The sequence below is a fragment of the Ambystoma mexicanum genome, chromosome 3p (genome assembly GCF_040938575.1).
Source record: "Ambystoma mexicanum isolate Mex_15411 chromosome 3p, UKY_AmexF1_1, whole genome shotgun sequence".
Lineage (NCBI taxonomy): Eukaryota > Metazoa > Chordata > Amphibia > Caudata > Ambystomatidae > Ambystoma > Ambystoma mexicanum.
The window spans coordinates 767,379,491-767,406,229 of NC_090925.1; the positions used below are offsets into that span (position 1 = coordinate 767,379,491).

Genomic DNA, 26,739 nt, shown 5'->3' on the forward strand with positions numbered 1-26,739 from the left:
CTGTCTGTCTAAGTTTTCAAATCGACAGAGGAGCTCTTGAGGACGACTCCTTCCCTTTGGCTTGTGGGACCAACTAGCCATAAGACGACCTGGATCCGTGCTGCTCGCGGTTAAAGGCAGTCCCTTGCTGCTGGAACTTTGGGTTCCATCAGGCTGTTTGCAGGAACGCACATATTACTCTGCAACTGCTATGTTGCCAAACAATAAGGCAGCAGCTGTGAGAGGAGTCAGTAGACTGGCATATCAGAGTTACATATTTGCGGCATATGTTTCAACATGGATCATTCATTTAAGTGAGCCTGGTTAGCGGTGCTAACTGTCAGAAGAATCTGCAGCATCATTTAGTGTTGGAAGAGTCAAAATAAGTGCAGACTGGTACGCCCTCACAAGTGGCAATCTGTTACAAGCATGTTTCCCTATTTTTTTTTTTTAACTTCCTTTCTTAATCTTACTTTTCCAGAATACTGCAAAGTTCTTTAATGAACTGCATCGCAAATAGCCACATGTGCAGAAAGAAGCAATGTCTTGCAAAACAGTATTTCTGACCTTCTCTAATGTGTTGAAACAGATCATCTTTATTTTGTCTCTAACTTTGCTGTTGTTTATTTCGGAGATTAAAAATCTACTTGCATGTGTTGTTTTTTTTTTTGATTGTTGCATTTTTAATTTGTTTTTAATGGGGAAATGTGTTTTCATTTTCTGTTTTAATATTGTTTTTGTGAACTGTGATTTTAGTATTTTTTTTTTATTGAATGTATAAACTGTAGGATTGAGTAGCTATACTTTATTATTTTGCCCCTTAAAATGTATGCATCTCATGTTGGATGAATTCATGTAGAACAAGCACATAAGCGTCTCCCTCTGTGAAGGTGCATTCCCAGACATGTTGAAGACTGGTCTCTTATGACCCCTTCTCAGAAATCCCTTGCTTGACCCAGAGGACTGGGCCAAATACAGACCCATCACAAGCCTCCCGTTCATCAGAAAGCTCATCGAGAAAGTACTTGTGACCCAACTACTTCCCAAAATCAACCAGCTTGACCTCTGCGTTTACCAGTCTGGCGTCTGCCCCAAATGCAGCACTGAGACTGCAACCATCCAAGTGGTGGACGATGTGCTTAGAATCACCGACACTGGCGACTCGTGTCTCCTAGTCATCTTAGACCTCTCAGCTGCCTTCTACATATTTGATCACCAAATACTCCTCACTCTCCTAGCCAACATGATGGTGTTCTCTAGGGTGCATCTTCCTCATCTAGTAGGCACCAGGTCGTGCAGATGGGCTCATTCTGAACCAACTGACTCCGTCACAAGTGGGATCTCTCAAGGTTCCATTCTCTACCCAATCATCTTCAATCTACTCCTGGAACCATTGGGAACCCTCCTAAATAACCCCAACATTGCCATCCATCAGTATGCTGATAACACTCTGCTATACCTTTTTTAAGCTCAGTGGCCCACAGGACATTGCTTGCCTCATCGAATACCTGGCTACTGTCCAAACATGGATGTCAATAGCTTAACTCAAACTGAACCCTTCCAATGCTGATTTGTCCTCATCAGACACGCCACCAAACAACAACTCATACAACAATGGCTGGATGACCTGTGCCTGGATGAAGGATGCACCTCTCAGTTATCAAACTCAGCCAAATCCCTGAGCTTCATTGTTGACAGTAGCCTTTCCTTCCAAAAGCACATAGCTAATAAGGCACAAATCGCATGGCTACAGATCACATATTCTGGAAAATTAAATTCTTCATTCCCCCGAAAAAATTCCATATAGTGGTCTAATCCCTTGTTATATCATGCATCGATTGGGGGGGAAATTCCCTCCTTACTGTGCTTTCAGCTGCACACCTGGCCCCGCTCAAAACAGCCCATCAAGCTGCAGCACGCCTCGATGCCTGCAAATTCAACTGCATCTCTCCAACAGTTCACTCACTTCACTTGCTCCCCCTCCCTTCCAGGATCACATTAAAACCTGCATACATCGCCTACAAAGCCGCCTCAAACACAACACCAGTATATTTGGTGGCGAAAGCTCCACACCTATGGAGGCTCTTGCACCTCACGTAGCAAATGTATTAAAAGGTTGGAGTTAAAGCTAGCCCGCAAAGAAAAGACTCAAAAGCAGTGCTTCTCCTGCACGCTCAAACCATCAGGAACGGCATCTGGGTAGAGGCTCGAAATGCCCCCACCATCCTCCATTTCTGCAAAACACAAAAAATGTAGCTCTTTCAACAATATCTGCCGGACAAATAAAAATACCTCTCTCCCGCCACAGTACTGTGCTACTGTATAAAATGCCAAGCCGAATTCTGGCACCCTCTTGTTGTAAAGTACTCAGCTGCTCTAGAGATGGCTTTACTCTATAACCAATGAAATCAAATACATTTTTTATCTTTTTTCTAAAACAAATCTATGAAGTGTTTATTTGCGATATAGGGATGGATAGATGGGGTGTTTTGTGATTGAATAATGAAATAAACCCCTTTAGGAAAATCTCTAGAGATATGGGTTTTAAACCTTTGCAGGAGCAAAAAACAATGTCTGAATTCAGGGAGAAACCGGCCTACACGCAATACATTTTTGTTGCCACAATAAAGAAAGAGCTCTGCCAGCTCCCTTGAATTTCCACCTCTGCACAATATTTAGTTTTAGAATGATATGTTATTGCTGCACTTTACTCCCCAACAATGTTTCCTAATCATGAAGGAAATACTTTAATACAAGACAATTGTATCAGATCGTTACAATTCCCTTACCTGAAGGGCAAGAAGGACACCACCACTGCCGCTAGGTGGCACTGCCATTTTCACTTAGGAAGCATTTAGTACCTGCTTTGCTTGTGGACTACCACTATTGCTGACTTGGAGGTATGCAGGGATGGTTGAGTGAGTGGCAGTGCTTCATTTGTAAATATTTCTTTTTATAACGAGCAACATAAGTGGAACCCTCACTTTTTTCTTTATCCTTTTTGATACATATACCTGTTGGGGAGAATTCTCATTTTTAAAAAAAAATGTTTTTATTGTTTACACCTACTGAACAGCAAAAAAAAGACCATAACATTTCCCCAACTCTTCCCCCCCTCCCCCGCCCCCCTCCGGAGGACTTCCCCATAGTTCTTGTGGAGTTTGCTCATGCTTCGAATAAATCCAGAATCCGGATTTTGTGTGGGCACCATAGCACCATAAAGTCCGACTGGAGATAATCCGCACCACCCCCCATTCTTTCGAGAAGGATCCATTTGAGCCTTGCAAAGTATGAGTTAATTTTTCCATTGAGACAAGTGTCCACACCTTCTGAAGCCAGCTAAACACTAGCGGAGGGTCTCGTTGCTGCAAATTCTGGGCTACAGCTGCCCATGCCGCGATAACCAGGCCCATAAAACTCCTCCATTGTGCCTTTGTGCATTCCCCAGCTATTTGGTCTTTTATCCTGCACAGCCAGACATTCTCACTCAATTGGGCCACGTTAGGAAACATCCCCTGCATTTGGGACTTCACTTCAGTCCAAAAATCCTGAATCCCTTTACAGTCCCACCAAATATGCCTCCAACTGCCCTCCCCCCCGCAATCCCTCCAGCATAGTTTGGACGAGTGTGGGTACACCATATTTAACCGCTCCGGAGTGTAGTGCCATTGCGTAACGATCTTAACCCACATTTCCCTCGTTTTGGATTGATCAGGTCAGTTTAGGAATACTCCCCCAGAGCTCCTTCCACTGTGGTTTATTGATGGGTTCCCCCAATGTCCCTTCCCATTTTAACATATAGCTCCATCTGACATCCTCCGTCTGCACATTTATAAATTTATACAGAGCCGACACCAGCTTCTTCGACCCCAGAATTGGTCAAGGTCAACTTTTCGAAGGTGGAAAAATCCCTCGAGGCTCCCTGTTTGATAGCAGGTGCCGCCAACCAGTGTCGGAGCTGCTCGTACTTGTATCTATCTGATTCTTTAAGCTTTAAATGCCTGATGCAGTCCTCAAACGACTTGACCTCTTGGTCCTGAATCATTTCTCCTATTTTTGTCCACCCTGCCAGCTCCCATTTCTTGAACGCCCCTTTCTCCATTCCTGGTGGAAAGTCTGGGTTCCCAAACATAGGTGTAAAAGGGCTCAGCACACCTGTAAAGGTGCCCTTCCGCGTTTGGTCATCCCACGCGTTGAGTGTGGCCCCAAAACTTTACTGATACGCAAGTTAGGGTGTTTATAATGTTTCCCTTTCCATAATAGCTCCACCAAAGGGGATCTTGCCACCGCTCTGTCTTGCTCTGCCCAGATTGTTTGCCCCCCCCCGTCCACTCCTTTAAAAGCAACAGTTGCGCCGCCTGGTATTACCTACGGAGGTGCGGGAGCGCCACACCCCCGTCCTGGGTTTGTGCTGTTAGTACTCCTCTAGCCACCCTACGGGGTTTCTTTTTCCGGATAAAAAAGGAGATTGTCTTTGCAAGTGCTCTGAAAAAGGAATTGGGGACTCTAATCGGACTGGCCTGAAAATAATATAGCAGCTTTGGAAGGACGGTCATCTTAACTGATGCTATGCATCCCCACCAGGAGATCGCCAACGGGTTCCAGGGTTCCAGATCCCTCTTAACTTTCACCAGGAGTTCTGGGTAGTTTTCCCCATAGAGGCCATTTATCCTGCCCGTAAGGGTAACACCTAAATACTTTATCCCAATGCCCGCTACCTTCAGGTTTAAAGAGGTTGCCACCTGCTTGATCTCCCCACTACCCCCTGCCAGGATTAATAATTCCGACTTGTTTCTGTTTATCTTCAGCTCTGAGAGCGCCTCAAATTTCTCAAGTTCCTGAATTACTTCTGGAAGGGTTTGAGCCGGATTTGAGCCGATACTAGCATATCGTCCGCATACGCCACCACCCTATGCTGCGTACCAGCCATTTCTATCCCTGCGATCGAGGGTAGCTCTCTGGTTCTTATCAACAGTGGCTCAAGGAAGACCGCATATAGAAGAGGCGATAGCGGGCATCTCTGTTTGGTGCCCCTCGATAACTCCACCCTACCAGTGACTTACCCATTCAGAGCTATTCTAATGGAGGGGGTGTTATAGTTGGCCTTAATCATTTTCAAAAATTGCTCCCCAAATCCCATGCTCCTTAGGGTTCGAAACAGCATGGACCGTTCTACCCGGTCAAAAGCTTTTTCGCCGTCTTGAGCGAGTATTGCTGCCGGAGTTTGCTTGATCCCTATCCTCTCTACTAAGTGAATTATTCGCCTAATATTATCATGGGTTTGACGGCCTGGGATGTAGCCTGACTGATCCTTAATCAGTTAAGGAAGAAACGGGGACAATCTTGCTGCAAATATTTTTGTACCTCGTCTTCCCTTACGAGGTACCTCGTCTTCCCTTATTTCCCCTTCCAGGGATTCCCTCTCTATCTGTTAATCGAGTTATATTTAATGCTTTTAAGTAGGAATCCTGGTCTGAGCTAACTGGAGTGCCCGAGGCGTACAACTCCTGGTAATAGTCCCTAAGGACCTCCCCCATGTCTCCCGTAGGGGTTAGTCTCCCCCTGTGCGTTCTGTAGCTTCTTAATCGAGAGTTCCTGCTGCTTGGCCCTCATCTGCTTTGCTAGGTACTTATTGGCTTTGTTGGCCTTCATGTAGTACCAGTGTCTGAGATGGAGAAGAATCCACTCTGCCTTTTTTGTGCCTAGCACATCTAGTTAGCCCTGCACGTGCCGTAACGTTTTTTTTCAGGAGGGATGTGGGATTCCATGTGAGTTCCCCTCGGATGTCCGCCATCTTCATTTCCAGCTCCTTCTCCCACGCATACCGCTGCCTGTCTTTGGATGCCTTCAGGGCAATCAAATGCCCCCTCATGACTGCCTTAAAGGCCTCCCACACTGTATGTCACCTGTGTCGTTGAGGGTCCAATACTCTTCAATGTTTTCTTTGATTGAGTTTCCTAACTCGGGGTCTGGAGTATTTCCTGAGGGAGCCTCCTTCTCCAGAGCCCCGAATTCCTCACCGAAGTTTTTACTTCCACCCATAGAGGAGCGTGATCGGATAAAGATATGGAGCCTACATCCATCCCTTGGACCCCCCAATAACCCCACTGTTACCCAAAAGTAATTAATCCTTGACATTAAATTGTATACATGGGAGAAGTACGAGTATCCCCTCTGCTGGCATTTCCCACCACACATCGCATAGTGCTAGGTGACTAATCTTTTGGCAAAGGTGTTTTGAGGGAGCTCCTGGTCCTTGGTGGCCCCCTGAACTCCTATGCACTGCGGGGTTCCGCGCCAGGTACAGATCACCATCCAGGATTATCTCCCCTTTTGCAAATTCCTCCAGCTTCCCCACAATCTCCCTCATAAAGCCATCTTGCCCCCGTATTTGGAGCATATACCAAGGCTAAAGTGAGATTCAACCCTTCTGTTGAGACATTGGCAAATACATAGCGCCCTATTTTGTATTGTGTAGCTGTAAATTCAACCCATTGTGAAATGCAATCACGGTCCCAACTTTTTTGTCTGATGCGTTGGATTGCACTATCCACTTGTAACCCCTTAGGCGCAGCCTTGCTTTATCCTGGAGTCTGATACGCGTTTCTTGTAACATCAAGATGTCCCCTCTCTCCCTTCTCAGAACCACTTCTACTTTCTTCCTCTTTACTGGGGCATTTGGGCCTTGCACATTATACGTTAAGATTCTCAGCTTCCCTATAATCGATGTCCCCCGTAAGTGCTAAATCCCCCTTTGGACAGTCTGCCCTCTGGATCCCCTCACCCCCCGTTACCACCTATCCCCCTCCCCCCTGAACTTGAACTCCACCCCAACAAACTAACAACTGTCCCGAGGAGGGCCCAGGGACCTATGATTGCTAGGGCGCACAGCCCGTCGCACCTGTCCCTCAGCAAACTCAGGGGGGGGGGGGAGAACTGAACGGGGAGTCCTAAACCCTGCATTACCTTCTTCCTCTAGTGATTCCGGTGGAGAACACCTCTTCGGGCCGCGATTCCTTGTGTCCATTGAACACTTATGTCATCCATCCTTTCCAGGGCTATATATTCACCCTCCCCACAAGGGCCTCGAGCCACTTGTTAGTCCTGCGCCTGCTGCCGTCAATGCTTTCCTCCCCCTGACTGCTTCCTCTCGCGGTGCGCCTCTTTCCACTCCCATGGCTTCCTGCGAGATTCCTCCCTGGGCCGCTGGCGCTTTTCAGCTCCATCCTCCTCCTGGATGCCCATTACCTGTAGCCCCTCATTGCAAGACGTTAGCCTTCTCTGCTTTCCCTCCCAGGAGAATAACAGTCCAAAAAGGGAAGGTCCATTTATACCGGATCTTCTTCATCACCAGTTCCCTGACCACCGGGGCCATCACCCTCCTCTTCTGAAGAGTCACCAGAGCCAGGTCTTGGTACAAGTGAATTTCCACCCCATTCATCTTTATGGTCCATCCCCCTGGCTTTCCTCAGAATCTCCTCTTTCTGGGGATACGAGGACATCACCACCAACACATCTCTGGGGCACTCACCCGGCTTACCCATCCTTTATGGGGCCCACCCGGTGGATCCTGTCCATTTTGACGTCTTCAGCATCCTCCACTGCCAAAATGTCTCTAAAAACTTCTTGCACCGCATTTTCTTCCACCGCCTCGCCATATTTCTTTATGCGGTTATTCGACCTGCGGGACCGATTTTCTAGGTCCTCGCATTGGCGTTCTAAATTCTGTGTTAGCCGCACCAGCTGTTCCTGCGTTTCGCTATATTGCAGTGCTTCGTCTTCCACATTTTGCACTATCCTTTCTAGTGTATCAGTCCACTCTTCAAGCTTTGAGACATCCAGCCGTTGCTCCTGGACTGCCCGCTTCATATCCTCTCTCATATTAGCAAACATATCTTGTACCGTGGACATGAATTTGTCTTGTAGGTCCTTGAACCACACCTGCATGTCCTCCTTCGATATTTGCGTTCCCTGCGGGGGGGGGGGGTCTGCTATGTGCCTCGGGTGCGTCCGCCTGTATTATGTCCGCCTGTATTATCCCTTGTGTGCTGCTAGCGTTGTCGGCCGACCACTTCTGGACCAAATTTGCATCCTGTTTGGAAGACTACGTTTGTGGCTCAGATGGACCCCCCTTCCTTTTGGTCTTGGACATTGGGGCTCCGACTGCAAACCTCCAACCACCACTGAGCAATGCCTCACTCCTGCTGGCGCCTACTTTTCGTGGAGTTGCCCCCCCAACTCACGCCCCCTCCAGGGGCCTCTGCTCGCCGGGCGATTTCACGCTTAAGTCCAGCCTGTAGCACACTGCCATATTTCACCACCAGGGGGGGACCAAGAGTAGCCCTGCTGGTCCTGTGTCTCCACCACCCGCCAATGGTTCGCCCCTTTGCAGGGCCTCCTCTGCCGCCCCGGCACAAAAGCCCCCGCATTAGAACTGTGAGGCTTCTAGACTGCACCTCCCGTGCAGAAAGCGCACTTCTGGGGCCTCTGCCCCTTACCCGACCTGCGCTGAAAAACTAGTGGGCAATGTCCATGGGGCGAAAGGGATGCCCCTATTCCCTCGCCACTATTAGGGGCCTCAGCGCGCTCCACTTCCCTGCCGTCTGCAGCGCCAGACCCAGCCGTTGGTGTCTTGCCGCGCTTCCCCTGTCCGGGCCTTGAAGACCTGAGGTTTACCTTGGAGCGGCGGTGGGTGCTCGATGACTTTTCCCCCCAGCAGATTCTTTGAGGGTGGGATCCCCTCACCAGCTCCGCGTCCTGTCCAGGTAGCTCCCCGCTGCTTGATAGGAGATAACAGGGGAACGATGAGGACACCCCTCAGACGCCTGCCTGTTCGCCCCCACGGGCGTCTCCTTCCGGCTTCACGGGACCACCTCCATGTCTCCCTGGGGGGGAGGGGGTGCCGCGACTCTCCTCTTCTGCCGGTCTGCACATTCGCGATTTTGGGGTGGGGGGGCCTGACCTCTCTCCACTGACGGGCTGCCTGGCTTCCGCTGGGCTCTCCCGGGTGGTGCTGTCATCCCGCGTGGCCGGGTCCGAGCTTCTCCTTTGCAGGCGCTTCTGCCCACTGCCTCCGTACAGGCTCCTGCAGCCCCGCTGCGCTCTCCGGGTCCGACGGTGGCCTCTCCCAGGCAGATTTGCGCCGAAACTAGAGCTGGCGCGGCTCTTCCTTGGGGATCACACTAACGGACCGGCTACCAGCTTCTGCCCACTGCCTCTGCTTGGGCTCCTCCAGCCCCGATGCGCTCTCCAGGTCCGGTGGTGGCCTCTACTGGGCGGATTTGCGCCGAAACAAAATATGGCGCAGCTCTTCCTTGGGGAGCGCACTATTGGACCGAGTGCACTGCCCCTCCTGAGCCTCCACTCACGATCCCGGTGCCACCACTTTAACTTCCTGGAACCGTAGGGCCAGAAAGGTCAACTGCTGCGCTCCCAATGCTTCACTGGGGTGCTTTATTATCGCGGCCTGGCGGGAGAGACCTCTACGAATGTCTCCTCACTGCGGCCGCCATCTTGGAATCTGAGAATTGGCATTTCTGTGCCAATTCCCTTCAACCTTGGAGACCCCCAGCTCTTTTGCTGGACTTAGAACTTTTTTATTTTTAACCAGGAGTGAGCGACCTTTTTCTCACTCTCGTGTTTTGACCTGATTTGGATTTTGTGTTTCTACTGTTCACTGTACTGAGTCTGACAAACTCCATAGGCATTTACTTTTTGTATGGTGACGCACAGCACCTTCAGTGCAGTGTCACAGAGAAATCCTATACGATTTGTCACAAGTTTTAAATAAATGTTCTTGTGCAAACTACTGTTCACAAGAATAGTAAAGTGAAATTGACTGTTTCTCTTTGTAGGTCCAGCGCACACCATCCCATGTGGAGTGCTGGGGGGTTACTTAGTAGCCCCTTTTTCCTACATTCTCATGTAAAATTTTTGTTACCCTCACTACTCTAAATGGCTGGTGGCAGTGGTTTAATTTTTCCTACCAGCTGCAGTACAGCACCCATGGGTAACCATTGTGTCAAAATGGCCTCGGTCTTCTTTTTTTGCCATTTTCTGTTTGTGAGGTCTTTCTTGGGTTTTCCTGTGTGTTGAAACAGATTCAAGCCCTTTGTTTGTCTTGCCATTGGCGGTCTTCAGCCCTGACGCCCGCCTCTGCCTCCAGTGTGTCTGGTAGTACAGGATGTGGGGGAGGGTCCTGAAACTCCCCTGTCCTTTTATCTCTAGAAATGCCTGGATGCAACCAGTCCTGATTGGCTGGCTGTTTGCCCGTCTGCCCCCTGTTTTGTGATTGACAGCCTAGGCTGTGCATGAATGGGGGAAACCTGCTTAAAAGGTGAGGGTTTTGGGATTAGAGGCAATCTCGACCACTGGGAGAGAAACACCCAACGAAGAAACTGTGAACAAAGCTTGCTGCATCCTCCTGGACATTTAAATTGCCTGGTGAAGCCCTGCTGCTGTGCTCAAACTCCTTTTTCAATTCGACAGAGAAGCTCCGGAAGGGACAACTTCTTCCCTTGGGTTAGTGGGACCAACTAACCCTGAGACGAACTCCACTGGACCATCTTCCCTGACTGGCTATACTTCTTTGCTGATGCAAGAACCGAGTGCCAGGGGTCGAGTAATCTGTAGTCGAGTGGAACATCTTGAAATCCTGCTAGAAGCTCCAGGAGTCTTCTAGGACTCTCCAGAAGCAGGACAACCAGAGCTAGAGTCCTCTCACCAGAGTGCAGGACCCAAGGAGTGAAGGAAGCCCAACCGTTATCCGAGATCCGCGACGGTGCTGTTTGCTAAGCGCTGAAACCACAAAGTCCTGCTGAACTGAAAAGAGCCCGTAGTTACCGACGACTTCCCAAGTACTGCTGCAGGAGCCCTCCCTACGTCCTCCCTCTTGTCCTCACGACTGAGGGTCAGGAACACAGGGTCTGCACTGCTGTGCAGGACAGAATCCAGCTGTACCACTCTTCTTCAAACCAGAGGTACTGTTTAGACTTGGGTACTTACCTCATTGTCTTTTTGCAGTGCTTTTCTCAGTTGGGAATTGCAGTGGCTTACCTTTTTAGAGTTGATTCCAACTCTCTTTTCACAGGCTTAACAGCTTGTGACCCTACAAGTGATTTTCTCCAAACTCTCTAACTTTGTGCAAGACTGTTTCTGATCTAAGAAGTGCCTCAGCTCCATAGACTATGTTCCAATTGACTGTTGCTGTCCTGGCTCCCTGAAGACTCGTCTAGTCCATTGACTTTGATATTGTTTGTCTCTCATAGGTGGTAACCTGTTTTAAACTGTTATTGCTGGGAAAGGCTTGTCTAGATTTCATTGGAAGATTTAGTTGTCTTCACATATACCGAGAACCTGTTTAACCTTTTTCCTTCCTTAAACCTTTTCGTTTCTGCAACCTCAGGCTCTGTAAAGTAACTGGTGTGATATATAAATGCCATTAATGTCCTTGTGAATGAAGTCACCTCAGGGTGTAGGAATTGTGTAAGAAGCATATCCAAAGAAGATCCACTAACTTAGTCTGATCCTGAAAAGTAATTGTAAAGTATATTTGCAGTGTTGAATGAATTGCCTTTTTAAAGAATGCTTATTTAAAAATTAATGTTAAATAAATAACTATTTATAACAGAAACCTTAAGTGTAAGTGTTACTTGGCTACTTGTATTTACAAATTTCATTCGTACAGCTCACATTTACCCCTCCTGTGACTGAGCCTGGCTGCTCAGTCACAATACCAACTTGTGTATTACAGATCTATACCAAAAGGTTGGTTACCTAATAGCAAGCAGGTAAGTGTTGTGTAGTCTCAGTGTGACTGCATCAATTCTTACCTAACAATACCAGCTGTACGTTTTTGAGTAAACACTTATACAGACGTAATACATTTTATGTCCTTAAAGTAGCAAAGTGAATTTCCAATCCCAGGAAGTTCACAGTTGTTAGTCACAGCACCTGTATTTTTCAGATACGATGGGGAGATGCGCCAAAAGATAGAAGCATTTATGCAAGCACAATAGCAAGGGCTATCCTATCTAAAGGGTAGATGACGGGGTTAAAAATAGCTGGGAACTATTTAGCTCCTGTTTTGTATCCTAGGAGAGCCACCAACAACCAGGAGCTACTTGTGACTCTCCAGGCCAGCTAGCCCTATAGAAACGCCTATGTGATATTAGATACATGTGTTTGGGAATGTGCATGAAAGAGAACCAAGGACACAAAGCATTATGGATCATATATGGTGGAAGGTTTGCATCTCACGTGGAAGTTAGATTTGTGGGGTACTAAGTACTAGCTCCTGGTTCTCCTCAGGGAGCTCTTGCCTACTGGGAGATTCCCGAAACCTGCGTCCTGCTTGAAGCGCCTATTCACATCCTTTTAATTTCAAGCCCTGAGCTGGTATCCAACTATGCCATTGGGTCTATGCTCGCAATTCTTTGGGGCTGTTGGCATATTGCAAATTTAGCTATCCTTAGTTCGATAGCTGTAGGATAAGTCGGCCACCTTTTGTTCTGATTTTGAGGCTACAAGTTTACAATTCTTTGTTCTTTTCAGATTGGGGGCGGGTGGTAGGTCGATGAAATGCTGTCTTTTAGGGAGAATTCTCAGAAATGTGCTAATTCCCCTCTACCTTACAGACCCCCAGAACCTTTGCTGGACTCTAGAAATTAAAAGTCCTAATCTGGAGAGAGGGAGACATTATTCCCACTCTCATGTATTCTTTTCTGTGATTTGGACTCTGTGTTTTGGTTCTGGAGTCTGACAAACTCTACTCTTTTTACACTGTGGCACACATCACCTTCAGTGCAGTGGCACAGGGAAGTCTTACCTTCCCTTGGATAACTTTTTGTTTCCAAGAGCAGTGAAGTGAAATTGAGTTTACTTATATTTGTATCTTTTTAGACCCAGCACACACTATCTTACCATAGCGTCCTGGAGGGGTTACTTAGTATCCCCTTTTGTCTAGTTTCTCATGTAATATTTTTATGTTACCCTTTCTACAATTAATGGCTGGTGGCAGTGGTTTATTTTCTACTACCATTGTGTGTTTTTACCACGGGCTATGTTCGCAGCTGCAGTAAGGCACCGATGGGTGCCCATTTTGTCAAAATGGCCATGGTCGTCTTTTTTTTTTTGCCATTTCTTGATGGAAAGGTCTTTCTTGAGATTTAGTCTGCGTGCCAAACCAGGTTTGGTCCCTTTGTTTGTTTTGCTTTTGGCAGGATTCACGAGTGAAGCCCGCCTCTGGCTCCAGTGTCTGGCAGGGGCAGTAAGTGAGGGACGTGCCTGAAACTCCCTGTGCTTAATCCCCTTGGTTACAGGAATGCACCCCAAGGTGATTATGATATGGCATTTATAACGCGCCTATACACTAGTGTTTCAAGGCGCGATTGACTGCCTGGCTGTTCTTGGAGGACAGCCACCCTGCTGTGTGATCAACAGCTAGGCTGGATTGAATGGGAGAAACCTGCATAAAAGGCAAGGCTTTCTGGCTTGGAAGGCAGAGTCGACCACTGGATGAAGGAATCGAAGAAGAACTTGAAGAGGACGCCCGCTGCAACTTCTCGACCGTTAGTTTGCCCGGTGAAGCCCTGCTGCTGTGCTGAAACTCCAAATTCGTATCGACAGAGAAGCCCCTGCAAGGACGACTTCTCTCTTTGAGTTGGTGGGACCAATCGACTCCAAAGTAAGCCACCTGGACATCCTTCTCGAAGCTGGTTGCACATCCACTGCAGTTGCTGCTGGAACCGAAGAGCCAGGGAGAGTAACACCAGTTTATGTGCGTTGCTTTTAAGCTGGCCAAGAGCTCCAAGAAGATCCTCCGGACTCCCAGGAAGCAGGAATGCCCGACCCTGAGCCACCTCAACAGAGTGCTGGACCCCAGATGCAAGGAAAGTCTGTCTTGACATCCAGGAACCGCGGTGCTGCTATTTGCGGTAGACGCAAGGAACTGAAACACTGAATTGCCACTAGTTTGAAGATTGCTGGTTGCTGTCGGTAACCGTCCCATTGCAGTGCAGGAGTCCCCAGAAGTCCTCCCTCTTGTCCCCACGACTGAGGCCCATGAACACCAGGATCTGCAGAGCTGCACAGGAAAAGAAGTCATCTGCTGCTTTTCTTCTAACCAAAGGTACTGTAAAGTCTTAAGAGAACTTACTACTTGTTGTAGATTTCTTTCTACTCTTCACAAGCCTAACAGCTTGTGGCCCTACATTGGTCCTCCTCCCCCCCCCCCCATATTAATGTCCACAGTGTGCTAACAATTGATGTCGCCTGAGGGTGTAGGAAGTGTCTGTGTGGCATCCCCAATGGGTGCTTGCTGATTTAGGAACTAAGAGTATGTATTTGTGTGTTGCTATAATATTGCTCCCTTCAAAAGAAGGCTTACATAAATGACAGGTAAATAATTGTTTTATCAAGAAACCTTGAGTTTAAGTGTTTGTTTGAATACTTGGCACTGTGAATCTTTGTGTAACCATTCTACTACTCCCGTATATCCCTCTTGAGTAAAGCCTGGCTGCTCTACCACACTACCAACCTGTGTAGTTCTGTCATGATGCCTACCCCCGGAGCACCAGGCCAGTCCCAGCACCTCTGGGAGCAGGCATCACGCCCCCGGGTAAAAGCCCAGCGGACCTTTATAGGGGCTCTTTGGACTCTGTCCTGGCGCCGTTGGCGCCAGGCTCATGTTGGACATCAGTCCTGGCGCCATAGGCGCCAGGCTCATAAGGGGAAGTGTTTGGTGCACTTACCTGAAGCAGACCATGCTGCACACTCACTTGATGCAGACCATGCTGCATGAAGAACCAAGCCAAATGAGGCTTAGGAGGGACTATTCTTCTGAAGGAACTATTTTGTTACTTGGCTGGGGCTGTGGAAGAATGCTCACCTGGAACTTCTTCCAAGGCTATTTAAGCCACACCCGGACAGCCACACGTGCTTCGCGTTGTTCTGCATCCCAGCAGCTGAACGCTCACCGTGTCTGCTCCTGCACCTGGGCTCCAGCCACGCCCGCCTCGAACCTGGAACACCTGTAAGGGAATAAGAGAAGAGAAAGGTGAAAACCAAGAACTATTTCAACCTTCTTACCTGCATCCAGAATCTTCACGCCAGCATTCCTGAAGGAAGACTTCCATTTAAAAGCACTGCGTTGCTCGCTGCAGCGCCGTGCTTCACTCACCTGTTCCCGAGATGCCGCCTGGCTCCATCGCGGCTCTCAGTGCCGGTCGCCACATCTCTGCACCGCACCTAAGGGAGAGAAGAAGAGACAAAAGGTGAGCAAGGGAACACAAGAGGAAAGCCGGATTTTCAGCCATATTACTTACCGGCTATTCTTGGTGAACCATTCCACATCTCTGGCAGGTACCGCACCCCGGCCCCTATGGGGAAAGGACAAAAGACATTACTGGGGAATTATAAAGACATTTAGAGGGGTCGCCTTCATCACTAACTCACCTGATTTTACCCCGGCAATTTAACCCCTCAACGCATCGCCTTTGTTCTGCACCTGAAATAAAGGACAGAAAAAGACAACATAAAAGGAGGCTCACACTTGAACTTTTGCATCTTCATACTTACGGCGTATCGCTCAGTAAAGTCAAATGGATTTGCCAGCGCCATTCTGAAAACCAGTGAAGTAACTGGACTAACGCGCGCCCCTGCACCAGAAGCAGGATGGAGAGTTCATCCTTCCAAACCATAAGGTGAGCTTAAACCGGGGGTTTTGGAGGAAGTCAGAGGAGAACGAAGGGGGAAAGGGGGGAGCAAGCACATTATTCAGCAGACAGTTAATCCCCTTTCTCATCTGCAGAAGGATATTCCTACGGGCCAGACAAGCAAGATTTGGGGGTCCTGTTCAATCGGTGGTCCGAATCCTGCCATCACGCTTGAAGAGGCCACAGCAACCCAGACCAGACCAGCGCCTCCGTGGGAGCCAGGTGAGCGTTACAAGTTCAGACTTATACCAAAGGTTGGGTCCTATTGCCAGGAGGCTGAGATTGTTGTAGGGCTCCCGAAAAGCACTACCCCAAATCTGTACTTAACACTGGCTCTGGTTTTGCATAGTGCGAGCGGGGGACTCGTTCTTCTCTCGCTTGCCGGGTTTGGTAGTGTTTCCTGGGCTCCAGGAACACCACGTCCTCTGCCTCGCCAAGCCTTCCATCAGGCCAGGCTCTGATCGTCCTCGCCGACTCTGCACAGCCCTGTGCCTCATAGGCCATGTTTCTCATTCACTTAGGCATTCCCCCGGTTTCTCTCCAGACCTCCTTCCGGGTCCTTTTCTGCGCCACAGCTAGCTCTACTCAGCAGCGTGGCTTCGCCTCTGAATAAAGTCGGTATGTCGGAGGTTTGCCGCTTCATATCGCATCTCCTGCTTCAGTCATGGGGCAAAGTCCTTTTTATTCTTGCTACCAGATACCAAAGGAGTGTGTTGAACTGTGAAGTCCATTGAGAGGCCAGCATTTTCTTGAGCCAACTGTTCAACTGCACTTTCTACATTATTTGGAGTTCCATAGCTGACAGTCAGATCCACTTCTGTTTTTCCCATATATGCAGACAATGGACTTCATTGCAAGTGAGCTGGTCTGGAAATAAAGTGCCGGTAACAACGTTACCGGCCCTTTTCCAGACCGGCTCACTCTCAGTCTGCCTCTAGGGGCTGTGAACTACCGGCAGGTCTGACCTTCCGGTAGGTCAGGCCCCTACCGGCAGATACATCACTGAAGCTTACTAAATAAAATCTCCACACTACAAGCGAAAATTAAAGATAAGCAGGACAGCCCGAAGCGCGACAACCGCACTCTTTTCCCTGCCAAGGCCCCCACTCCAGACGCTGCTAACACCACATCATTTACATTCTCACCGCTCACCGTCGTTGAGGTAGAAAACATAATTCTCAGAATTAAACCCTCCAACTGCCAAGGTGATCCTTGCCCAGCCCCTATTATTAAGGACTCGGCGCATGAGCTGGCCCCATTCATCACGGCCTTCATTAACTCGTCCTTCAAAACCGGTATTGTCCCGGATAACCTGAAGGACGCTTGGGTGATCCCTCTGGTTAAAAAACCATCCCTTGACCCAAGTATTCCTACCAATTTCCAACCTATCACAACAGTACCATTTTCGCTTAAGATTTTAGACCGTGCTGTTTACCTTCAGATTCAAAATTATCTGGAATCCATTAACATGCTAGGTCTACGACAATCTGGATTCCGCCCCAGACACGGGACGGAGACTGCGTTAATAGACCTCAAAACCCAAATCGAGGTCCTAAAGGATCAGGGCAAGCTAGCTATGCTATTACTTCTCGACCTTTCGGCCGCTTTTGATTTGGTCAATCACCAAATCCTTTGCAAGTACCTCCACTCCGCTGCTAACTTCTCATCCTCGGCTGCAGCCTGGATCAAATCCTTTTTGAGCAACAGATCCATGAGTCTTTGCCCCATCCGCAGCCGCCGACCCCTCCCCAATTCACTGTGGCGTACCTCAGGGTTCTTGTGTGTCACCTACACTCTATAACATCTTCACAAAACCACTCTTTGATGTGCTTGACTATCTGGGTGTCTCCTACACTAATTATGCGGATGACACCCAGATACTCATTCCCATCCCTGGTGATTATCTAGCTGACACCAAGGCCCTCAATGATGTCTACTTGGTCATCCAAGCTTGGATGGCCCAACACCAGCTTTGCCTAAACGACGACAAAACGGAGCTTCTGATCTTGGGCACTGCACAACGCCTGAGCAGACTAGAACCGGCATATCAGTCATTCACCATAGACAGCAATAACATTCGAGTCTCAAAAGACACTAAAACATTAGGGTTCTACCTAGACGCTACTTTATCATTAACCCGACAAACGAATGCTGTCAGATCTGCGTCTGCCTACACATGCAAACTCATTGCAACCTGCAGACCTTTCCTTACTACCTCCAACAGTGTCACACTAGCGAGAACCCTCATCATGGCTAAAATCGACTACTGCAGTGCCCTCTACCTAGGCACCAGCCAAGAGAACATAAATAAACTCCACACTACCCAAAACAATGCCATTCGCGCCGCCTTAAACATCCCTCGTAACCACCATATCACAGAAACTAGAACAAAGTTAAAGTGGTTACCTGTCAAGCAAAGAATCTCACTCAAAGCACTCGCCATTACGCACAAAAGCCTGGCTAATAAGGTCCCCATCTACCTCGGCAGTCGACTGTCGCGACACTCGACCTCCCGTCCACTAAGAACTGCCCAGTCCCACTGTCTAGCCATCCCTAGATTTAAACTGCAAAAAGCACGGGGTTCAAGCTTACCGGTCCTAGTGTCCAAGCTCTGGAACTCCCTCCCTGCTACAATCAGAGCTGAAGAGTCTTTTTACACTTTCAAAGCCAATACTAGATCCTGGCTTTTCGACCAGCTTGAAGTCCCGCACAGCACCTCTGTCTTACTTACTCTGACCTGCCGACCCCGGTTATTACCTAGCGGCTCCGGTACCACTGTATTATTTGTACCTTATGTCCTGTTCATATCATGTAATGTTATTCCTTTTGTAAATTCTTGCATTGCTATTCCTGTATATATGCATTTTTGTAACCTTGTATAAATTTGCGCCCTGATGCCTCCGTGCCTGCGGGTTGCGCGTTATAAATAAAATAAATACAAATAAATGAGCACCGGCAACGTTAACAACGGTGCCGGTGCTTCACTGTTCCCATTCCCATGGAGTCCAATGGGATTCCATGGGAATGGGAATTTAACATTCTGCCATCGCCCGTAATATCCTGGTATTACGGGGATATCGGGCGGTGGAAACGGAAAAGCCGAGGTACCGGCAGCCTGCCGGCAACCTCGTAATGAGGGCCAATGTCTCACTTGTAGGGAGTTCCTTACAAGAATTGGAGTCCCTATCCCCTGGTGGGAAGTCGCTCTCAGTGAGGTCCCACCTTCCCAAATCCTTATTGAGGGTTTTGCCTAGTGGGCTCTCATCCCTAGCCTCAAAGGAAGTGGCCCCCCCACACCTCCCACGAAAGAAGGGACGAAACCTCCAGATTTGTCGCACTACTCAAACTACATGCACATTAGGGCATACTCAAAAGGTGTGGATTGAGGTGTATATCCCCTCATTCGGTGTAAACTGAAATCCATTAACTTTGTGATTTGATACGCTAGCAAAGAGCCTGCCTATGCAGAACGGCAACATAGAAAACGAATCAAAATGGCTTTTGGGTAGTTTAAAATGCGTTGGAAGCCCAATGGCCACCATACTTGAGCATTTTGCTACCTAGGTGGGGAAGGAAAGACCACTGTATGCTGTAGCCAAAAGCACAACCTGTAGCTTCCACCAATCCACTTCCAAGCACATTATGTGGGAGAGACTACCTACAAGGCCAGGTAGCTAGGTCAGCTGCTATAGGCAGCATGCAAAAAAGTGTAGCTGCAGAGGGACTTCAGTAGAAGTCTCTCTGACAGGAAAAGTGTCAAGAAATCAAAAATGTCGATCAAAATTTCGATCTGAATTGCATTTAACGCCAGAGTGGAAGATTGACAACGCCACACTGATACCAGCAACTTGTGTTTTAAAATCTTTTGCTTCACTTGATGCTACTCTTCTGTTGGCTGACTCCATCCTCATTGACACTGTTATCTTTTGAGGTTCTTTGTCCACATCCTGGCTTCGGCTTCTTTTCATCATTTGGATCTGCTTGTTTTAATGGCTTGGGACTTGCGCCCCCTTATTAGCTTGCAAGAAGGGATTTAGCTGGAGAGAAAGGAAGGGGCCCCATAAACCTATGAATCTGGTTTATTTAACTATTGCCATTGCTGTTTCTTTATAGGGTTGATTTCTGTGGAATTTGTCCAGAATGTATTTATTGAGAATGGTGGTTACTGGCTGCATGAACATTGTTATCATGATCAGAGAGGGAGCATGGGAGCCTTAAAGCATGATTGAATTTGGCTTCTCTGTGTGACAAGGCCAGTAATCTAACCTTCTCAAGGGGATGCGAACCCCTCACAGCCTGGGTTGGGAGGGCTACTGGTGATCAAGCCAGTGCCAGTCCTACCCCAGAAGGGGAAGGTGGCAGTTGAGAGGGCCCAATTTCTGTCCTCCTCCCACGTGCCTGCATGTATATGAACAATTCCCCATACCGCTTCAGCCGAATGCTTGCTAGTATCCTTGTTGTCATTTCAGGCATCCAGACAGCAAAAGAGTGGGCGAACCGCCCGCAAGATTACAGCCCACCTGAGCCCCCAGACAGATTACTCTGGTCGTCGGATTGCTCTAACCAGCGGGGAAGAGAGCAGGCCGCCAAGCGGAGCAGCAGAGAATTAGCACGGCTGCAAGAAATGTGTGTCGCTGTTGGCCTCAGCGCAAATCTCCACAAAAGACTATTACAGTCATGCTGTGGAGCGGAATTTTGAAAACCCCAATGCCCTGCAATACTCACATGGATTTAGCCATAGCGCAGCCCCATGAAATGAATTGGAAAGCTTCCCAAAGCTGGCCACTGTCTTTCTGGCACAGCGGCCCCACATGGCAAAAGGGAGGGAGGTGGCTTGGGGCGTGGGCGTGTTACTGGGAGGTGGAGGGGAGGCTAGTGCTTGGTTCCATTTTTGTGTCTTCTGGCACTTTTAACATCTCTCAGATGGGAATTAGTGAGATTAGCTAGGGGAAGAAGTCAAGCCAGGATAAGATGGGGCACAGGAAGGTGCGTGTTTTTCGGGTGAGGTCAGAAGAGGAGTCCGGCAGACCAAGAGGCTGGAAGGAGGAAGGACGGTGAACCAACGGTTGGTGAGAGCAAGTGGTACTGTGTTGCGAGTGTGCGTGTAAGGTGGTGTGTGTGGAGTATTGGGGGCGGGTATAGAGAGTGAGTGGCAAGTGATTGAGAGAGTAAAGAAAGGGTGATTGAGTAGAGGGTTGACTAGAAGTAGAGATGGGAGAGTGGTAGGATAGGAAAGAGTAACATCGGAGGGTGGAGGTAGAGTGGAGAAGGAGAGAGATGCATTGGGGGCCCAGACGGATGAAATACCAGCAGAGAAGGTGGGTTGGAGTTGAAAGGCGAGTAGCAGGAGGCAGATAGAATAGCGTTCGAGTAACATCATGGCGTGAAAGTAAGGAGACATTGTAGGGCTTGAGTGTACTCCTCTGGGGGTGGTGCACGAGGGAGGATCACATGGGAAGGGAAGCCCCCTATGGGATTGGGGACGACTATTTCCAGGAGAGGAGATGCTGTATGCCCCTGCTTCAGCACCATCAACCCCTTCTCTAGTAGTAAGTTCTCCTCTCCCACTTTAGCCAGAGCTAAAATGGTCTATTGCCAAAGAAGTCAGACTTATATACTTGACAGGACTGAAATACCAACTAAGCACTTTGTATCAGCTTTTGAAAGAATTACTGTGAAGATGACCAGCAGTAATACACAGTAATATAACACATTTTAGTGAACAGCAGTGTAGTACAATGATTTCAAAATACTTAATAAATCAACAGTGCCAGCTACTATTCACGTCCCTTGATCTAAAATTCCTGGGACCCGAGAAAAACATCTGGGCATAGTTGAGTACCCCCCAAATTCACTGCACAGCTTATAGAGTTGATAAAAGTTCCCCACAGGATTAAACAGGACAAATCCAAAAGTCAAAGCTGTGGTTATGGGGGAAGTAAGATTAGTCTCTGTTCTACTCCAAACGTGTGGAAAAGCAGAAACTAACCCCATGGTAAGCTAAAACAAGGGGATGTCCGCGTTTTAGCTGTGGGTTTGAGACCCAGAAGTCCCAGGAAGAAAGGAAGCATAGCAGGATTTGGGCCAATGTAGTACGATAGCAAACTGCGGTAGAAGGGCACCTGCAGAAACGCATGACCAGTGATCCCCATGGGGTTAAATCTAAAGAATAGCCTACCAGCTGATGACCCAGTGGGTAAGTACTCTGTGTCAGTTTTGGAAGCATTGGCTCCGGAACAGTGAAACAACCCAGTAAGTACACATCTTCGCTTGCAGGGTGAGTTACAGGATCCATTCACCCCGAGTCTTAAACCCTTAGCCAGCAACAGTCCAAAAGAAGATTTGGCCTTCCTGGGAGGGTGACCCCCAACCCAGCTAAAGCAATTACAGAGGTGGCACATAGACAATGTAGAAATCAGGCCAAGTGGAGCCAAACGACTCGTGGGGGCAAAATGGAGTTGCCAGTCAGCAAAACCATCCCACGACTGAGTCTGCATTGGAGGAGATTTACGACTGCCCAGACAAATAGCGGAGGCAGAATACTGGTGTCCCACCACCTTTCTGGGTGACAGGGGCATAATATCTCCAGGTGCTGCAACCAGGAGGACACAATAGGAAGATAGCAGAAAAACTAACAAGCAATAGTCCAAGCATGATACAGCTACTCCAGTGAGGAGGAACCGCGGAGGACAAAGGATAGCCCAAGATGCACATCCAGCAGCCAAAAGAAGAAACCAGAGCTAAAGGATAGGACACGGCGCCAAGCCAGTACGGCCCAACCTGGCCCTAAAAAAGCAGCAGCAGCAGCGCTTTGTGGCACAAACAAGCAGCAATATTGATGAGTAAACCAGGAAAATCCCAGCAGACATGCGTAAACGTCAGTCTCCCTAGATGCCCCCATTCACACCTTAACAAGCCTAGATCAGCCTTCCAATCGCACACTAGGCCGACACACAAAGGTATTGGAGGTCAACCAATCAAACTGGCCTTTAAAAAAAAAATAACTGTTCCTCCCCACCCATTGGTGCGCCTAGGGACTGGGGCCAGTCTAAACCTGTATAAACCATAACCGAGAATGCATGGGTTGGCTCTGAGTGAAGCCCATGTTTGCTCAACAGCCTGCCTCGTACGTTTCCTCCAACAAAGGAATGGCCAAAAGAAAACAGCTGATAGTACAACTTAAACGTCCATTGTCCTACTAATGCAGTAACATCGGCTGCACTGCATGCACAGCTAAAAGCAAATTCCACCTACCACAGTCTTCTCTGTACAACTAATGTAGGATGTTGTAATCACCCTACAGCCAAAATGGGGCGCTTAAAAACGACCACTACATATCGCTACCATAGCCCTATATGGCAGGAAGGTTTGCTGTGGCATGGAGCCTTCAGTAGAAGTTCCCTCTGACCACAACACTGAATCAGAGATCCTGAAAACCAAAGGGTGAGGGAAAGGGGAGGGGCAAAAGAAAAGGGGGTCCCATCAAATGGGACAGCAGAACTACCAAGATTGTAATTCTGCCCTAAGAGTCTTGGCATAGGGATGCTAAGGATACGGAGTCAAGCAACACACAGACCTTGCTCACATTGAGACAAGTATGAGAGGGTTCCCTGCTTCTGGCTTTCCTGAATCATTATGGAAACCCTGTTTGCAGCGTCACTTCAGTGATGCTCGTAAATTGCCTACAAGTCTCGCAAGAAGAAGCAGCAAGGATTGTGGCCAACACTGAAAAGGAAATCGCATTACTCCTGCTGGGAAGATGAAAAGGTTGCGTTAGTCGCGACTCGACTTGTATTCAGTTGAAGGTGCTGATGTTAATCCACAAGATTCCATATGCGCAGGTGCCTCCATCACATCATCTGGTTTCTCAGCTATCTAGACTCTTGAGGTAAACACTTCCTTACTTGCATTTGGCACTTCCTTTCTTTCCATTTGCCTGCTGTGGTAGGTCAGAAGAAGGCAACAGACCCGTTTTTGGCATTCTTGACTCTGTCCCTAATCTATAGATTTCCCTGCCTAACCAAACTAAGGTGCTCATTGTCTGTTGTGATGCACAAAGTAAACAGTCTGTCCTCCGTCAAAAGTCAAGCTGCTCTGTCCCTACCACTAAGACAATAATAACAAAAGACCAGGAGAATGACTCCCTTCTCTTGGGTAGGCTTCCACAGCCTTAGTAGACAATTTTGAGATACTTTTTAGCTATATCTGGATTAACTTGTTCAGTTAGTCTAGGGGACTTTTCCAAGTCTTTGGCACCCCTATTGGTTCTCTTTGTAGACTTCTCCTCGTCAAAGATATGGGCTTCTGGAATTCTTGTACAATGTCCTTCTTAAGGGTCTTTGAAAATATCTCCTTCTCTGAGATTACTAGGGATACTAAATCCCTCTTGATATGGTTCTTATCCTGTGTTTCTGTAGTTCTTTAAATCCCTATGAATAAGACATGTAATATCTTCTTCTTCCTCTTCTGTTTCTATGTCTTTCTCTTTATGTATTTATTACAGACCCAATAGTTATTTTTTTTTGTGTTCTTGTCCAGTTCTTACATCGCAGAGACAAGTAAAAAAGTTTCATACTATTTCTCATTCTTCTTAGTTTCAGGCAACTCACTTGGGTGAGTGGGCCGACTGTACTCCTTATCGCAGTCCTCCCTCCCGGGTCTTCTGACGTTTCCTTGCTTTCCACGGATTGATGTCACCGGGCCTTTTTGCAGGAAAAGGGCTTACTTCGTGGTCAGGAGCGCTTTGGTTTTTACTTGGATTCCTTCTATTTCTTCTCTGTGGCTCCAGGGGTCTCTGTGGTGTTGCCAGACTCAACAGTCCACCTCTCCGGGGTCACGCCACCACTCTCAACTTGCTCCTTCCCTTGGAGTTTTCGTTCATCTCTCTCTCTGGCTTCCAGTTTCCTCCGTGATTCTTGCCCACAGCACCTTGTGATTTCCTCCCGACAGAGGATCTCCTGGTCTCTCACAGCACTCCCCACTTGAATGGTTTTAAACTCCTTCTTTTTCTCGATTTTCTTGGACAGTAGTCCATCTTCTCTTTGTATGATTGGTTGCTGGGTTCTCCTCAGCAGAGGATTATAGTTTGTTCTCTCCTTTTGTCGATCACTCTTCATGGTTAGGTCATTCTTCTTTGCTATAGTACTGTTGGTTTCCAACCATTGAGTTATCGATATTACTTCCTCAGCATTCTATTCTTCTTCACAGTAGTTTTACTACATTGATCTTTAGTTTGGGTCTTGGGTCACAATAACAAATAGTGGTTTGGCTTGATGGATGCCTCTGGAGTTCTGATGTTACTGTTCTAGAAGAAAGCGTTCCAGGGAGTTCCTCTGCAGAAAGGGGGTCCTTGCCCCGCAGAGGGGTGTCTCTCTCTCTCTCTCTCTCTGTGAGGACCTGCAAGCCGCCACCCATAGGGGTATATTACATAGCGGGCTCACCACCCTAGCCTCACAAGGAAAGGCTCTCCTCGTGGGAGAAGTGATTGAATCCTGAGATTCATCACACTGCCAAATTATGAAATGTGCACCCTGAATTTCTCTGCATTCTGTACCCCCTGCTTCTGTTTACAAAGTTACTGCAAACAGATGTGTCCTAATTCCCTGCCTTAGAGCACCTATGTCAATTGTGGGTCCCCATTGCAAGTGTAAGCAGTTTTTAACCCTCTTGATTTGATTGGATACCACTCAATGCATCGAATGTATATTGTGGAAAATCAATGGACCCTTTACCACTATAAGAAAATGAAGTTTCTGGGTTCTAGTATATTTTAGATGACTTCTTTTAGGGCTTCAGTGTGTAATGTGTTCCCATGTTACTCGCATTTTATCAATTTAATTTATAAAATGCTGTACTTGCACCTGGCTAAACCCAATTGTTCATCCATGACAGGGCAAGTTTGGAAATTCCAGAGATCAATAGCATCGTCCTTAACCACAAGGTGAGCCATTTCTCGATTCTGTTGAGCTTCATTGTGAGGCTTATTTTAACTATTACTACAACCACCTCTCCAATGCGTAAACACTGTATGTGGCATTGTATTCACGTTTTACCGCTCTTTTGTGCTTTGCAGGATAACACCCTTCTCCTGGGCGGAGGTGATAGCTATGTACATGTGATGGACCTAGAGTCTGGCACCTTCACGGTGAGCATTGTTTACTCTTTCTAGCCACAGTACAGCATGCCAATGAACACATAAATACCTTAACAGTAATGCCACCAAAGGGCTAGTATCGCATTGGCTGTGGTCCTGGTGAGAGATGGTCAGATTCAGAAGTGACATCCAGATGCTAGTCCATGTTGGCATTGTGCAAGGTAGTGTCCAAGTTCCTGGCACAAGAACATTCACCCACTGAGCCTTTTTACTCTGCACCCACCCCCTTGCTGAGTTCCCTAGAGCATAGATAGATTGCACTTCTCTTGTATTGTGCCATGCTTCCTCTTTTAATGTACCCCATGTATTTACTTCTTGACCACACCTTCTGGTTGACTCCTAATTCCTCTAGTGCCCCCTTTCTCATTACCAAAACCACTTGAGCTGTGGCTTAGTAGCGTTGACCCTCTTTTTCCCTCCCTTTGTGCATCTCTTTTGCTTTAAAGGCTCATTTTTTTCTCTGTTTCTATGCAGCACGTCATGAAAGGGCACAAGGATTATATCCACTGTTTGGCGCTCAGAGAGCAGTTCCGGGAGTGCCTGTCGGGGAGTGAGGATGGCACAGTGCGCCTCTGGGGTGAGTTGAGGAAGTGTTTTTGTGTGGCATTTAAGGGAGTTCTATGGATGGTATCAGGTGTCACCATGGGTCGCAGTCACAGATAGCGGTAGATCCAGGGTTAGATGCACAAGGCAGTGAAGGAACTCGCCTGAGGTCTTGCAGAGGATCAGCTGCTGTTCTATGATTACACCAGGACACAGGAATGGGGTGGTACTCGTCATTTGTCTTCTGCAGAATTAGGTAGCATTGTGTGCAAGATGTTTTATTTATTTGGGTAAAGTCCGGCGCAGAGTTCATGTACAAATTGTTTAGGAAATTAATAAAAGGTAGGAAGA

The 26,739-nt window shown here is 47.8% G+C and overlaps 1 protein-coding gene across 3 annotated transcripts in view; it reads left to right on the forward strand.

Annotated features, from left to right (window-relative positions):
• The window catches only part of THOC6 (THO complex subunit 6), a 214,823-nt gene that overhangs the window by 104,425 nt on the left and 83,659 nt on the right, over positions 1–26,739 (forward strand). For all 3 annotated transcript variants that reach the window (XM_069651700.1, XM_069651702.1, XM_069651701.1), the window contains exons 6-8: positions 25,584–25,632; positions 25,765–25,836; positions 26,320–26,422. In XM_069651700.1, coding sequence (XP_069507801.1) covers positions 25,584–25,632; positions 25,765–25,836; positions 26,320–26,422 — 224 coding nt within the window. The remainder of the gene's footprint in view (positions 1–25,583; positions 25,633–25,764; positions 25,837–26,319; positions 26,423–26,739) is intronic.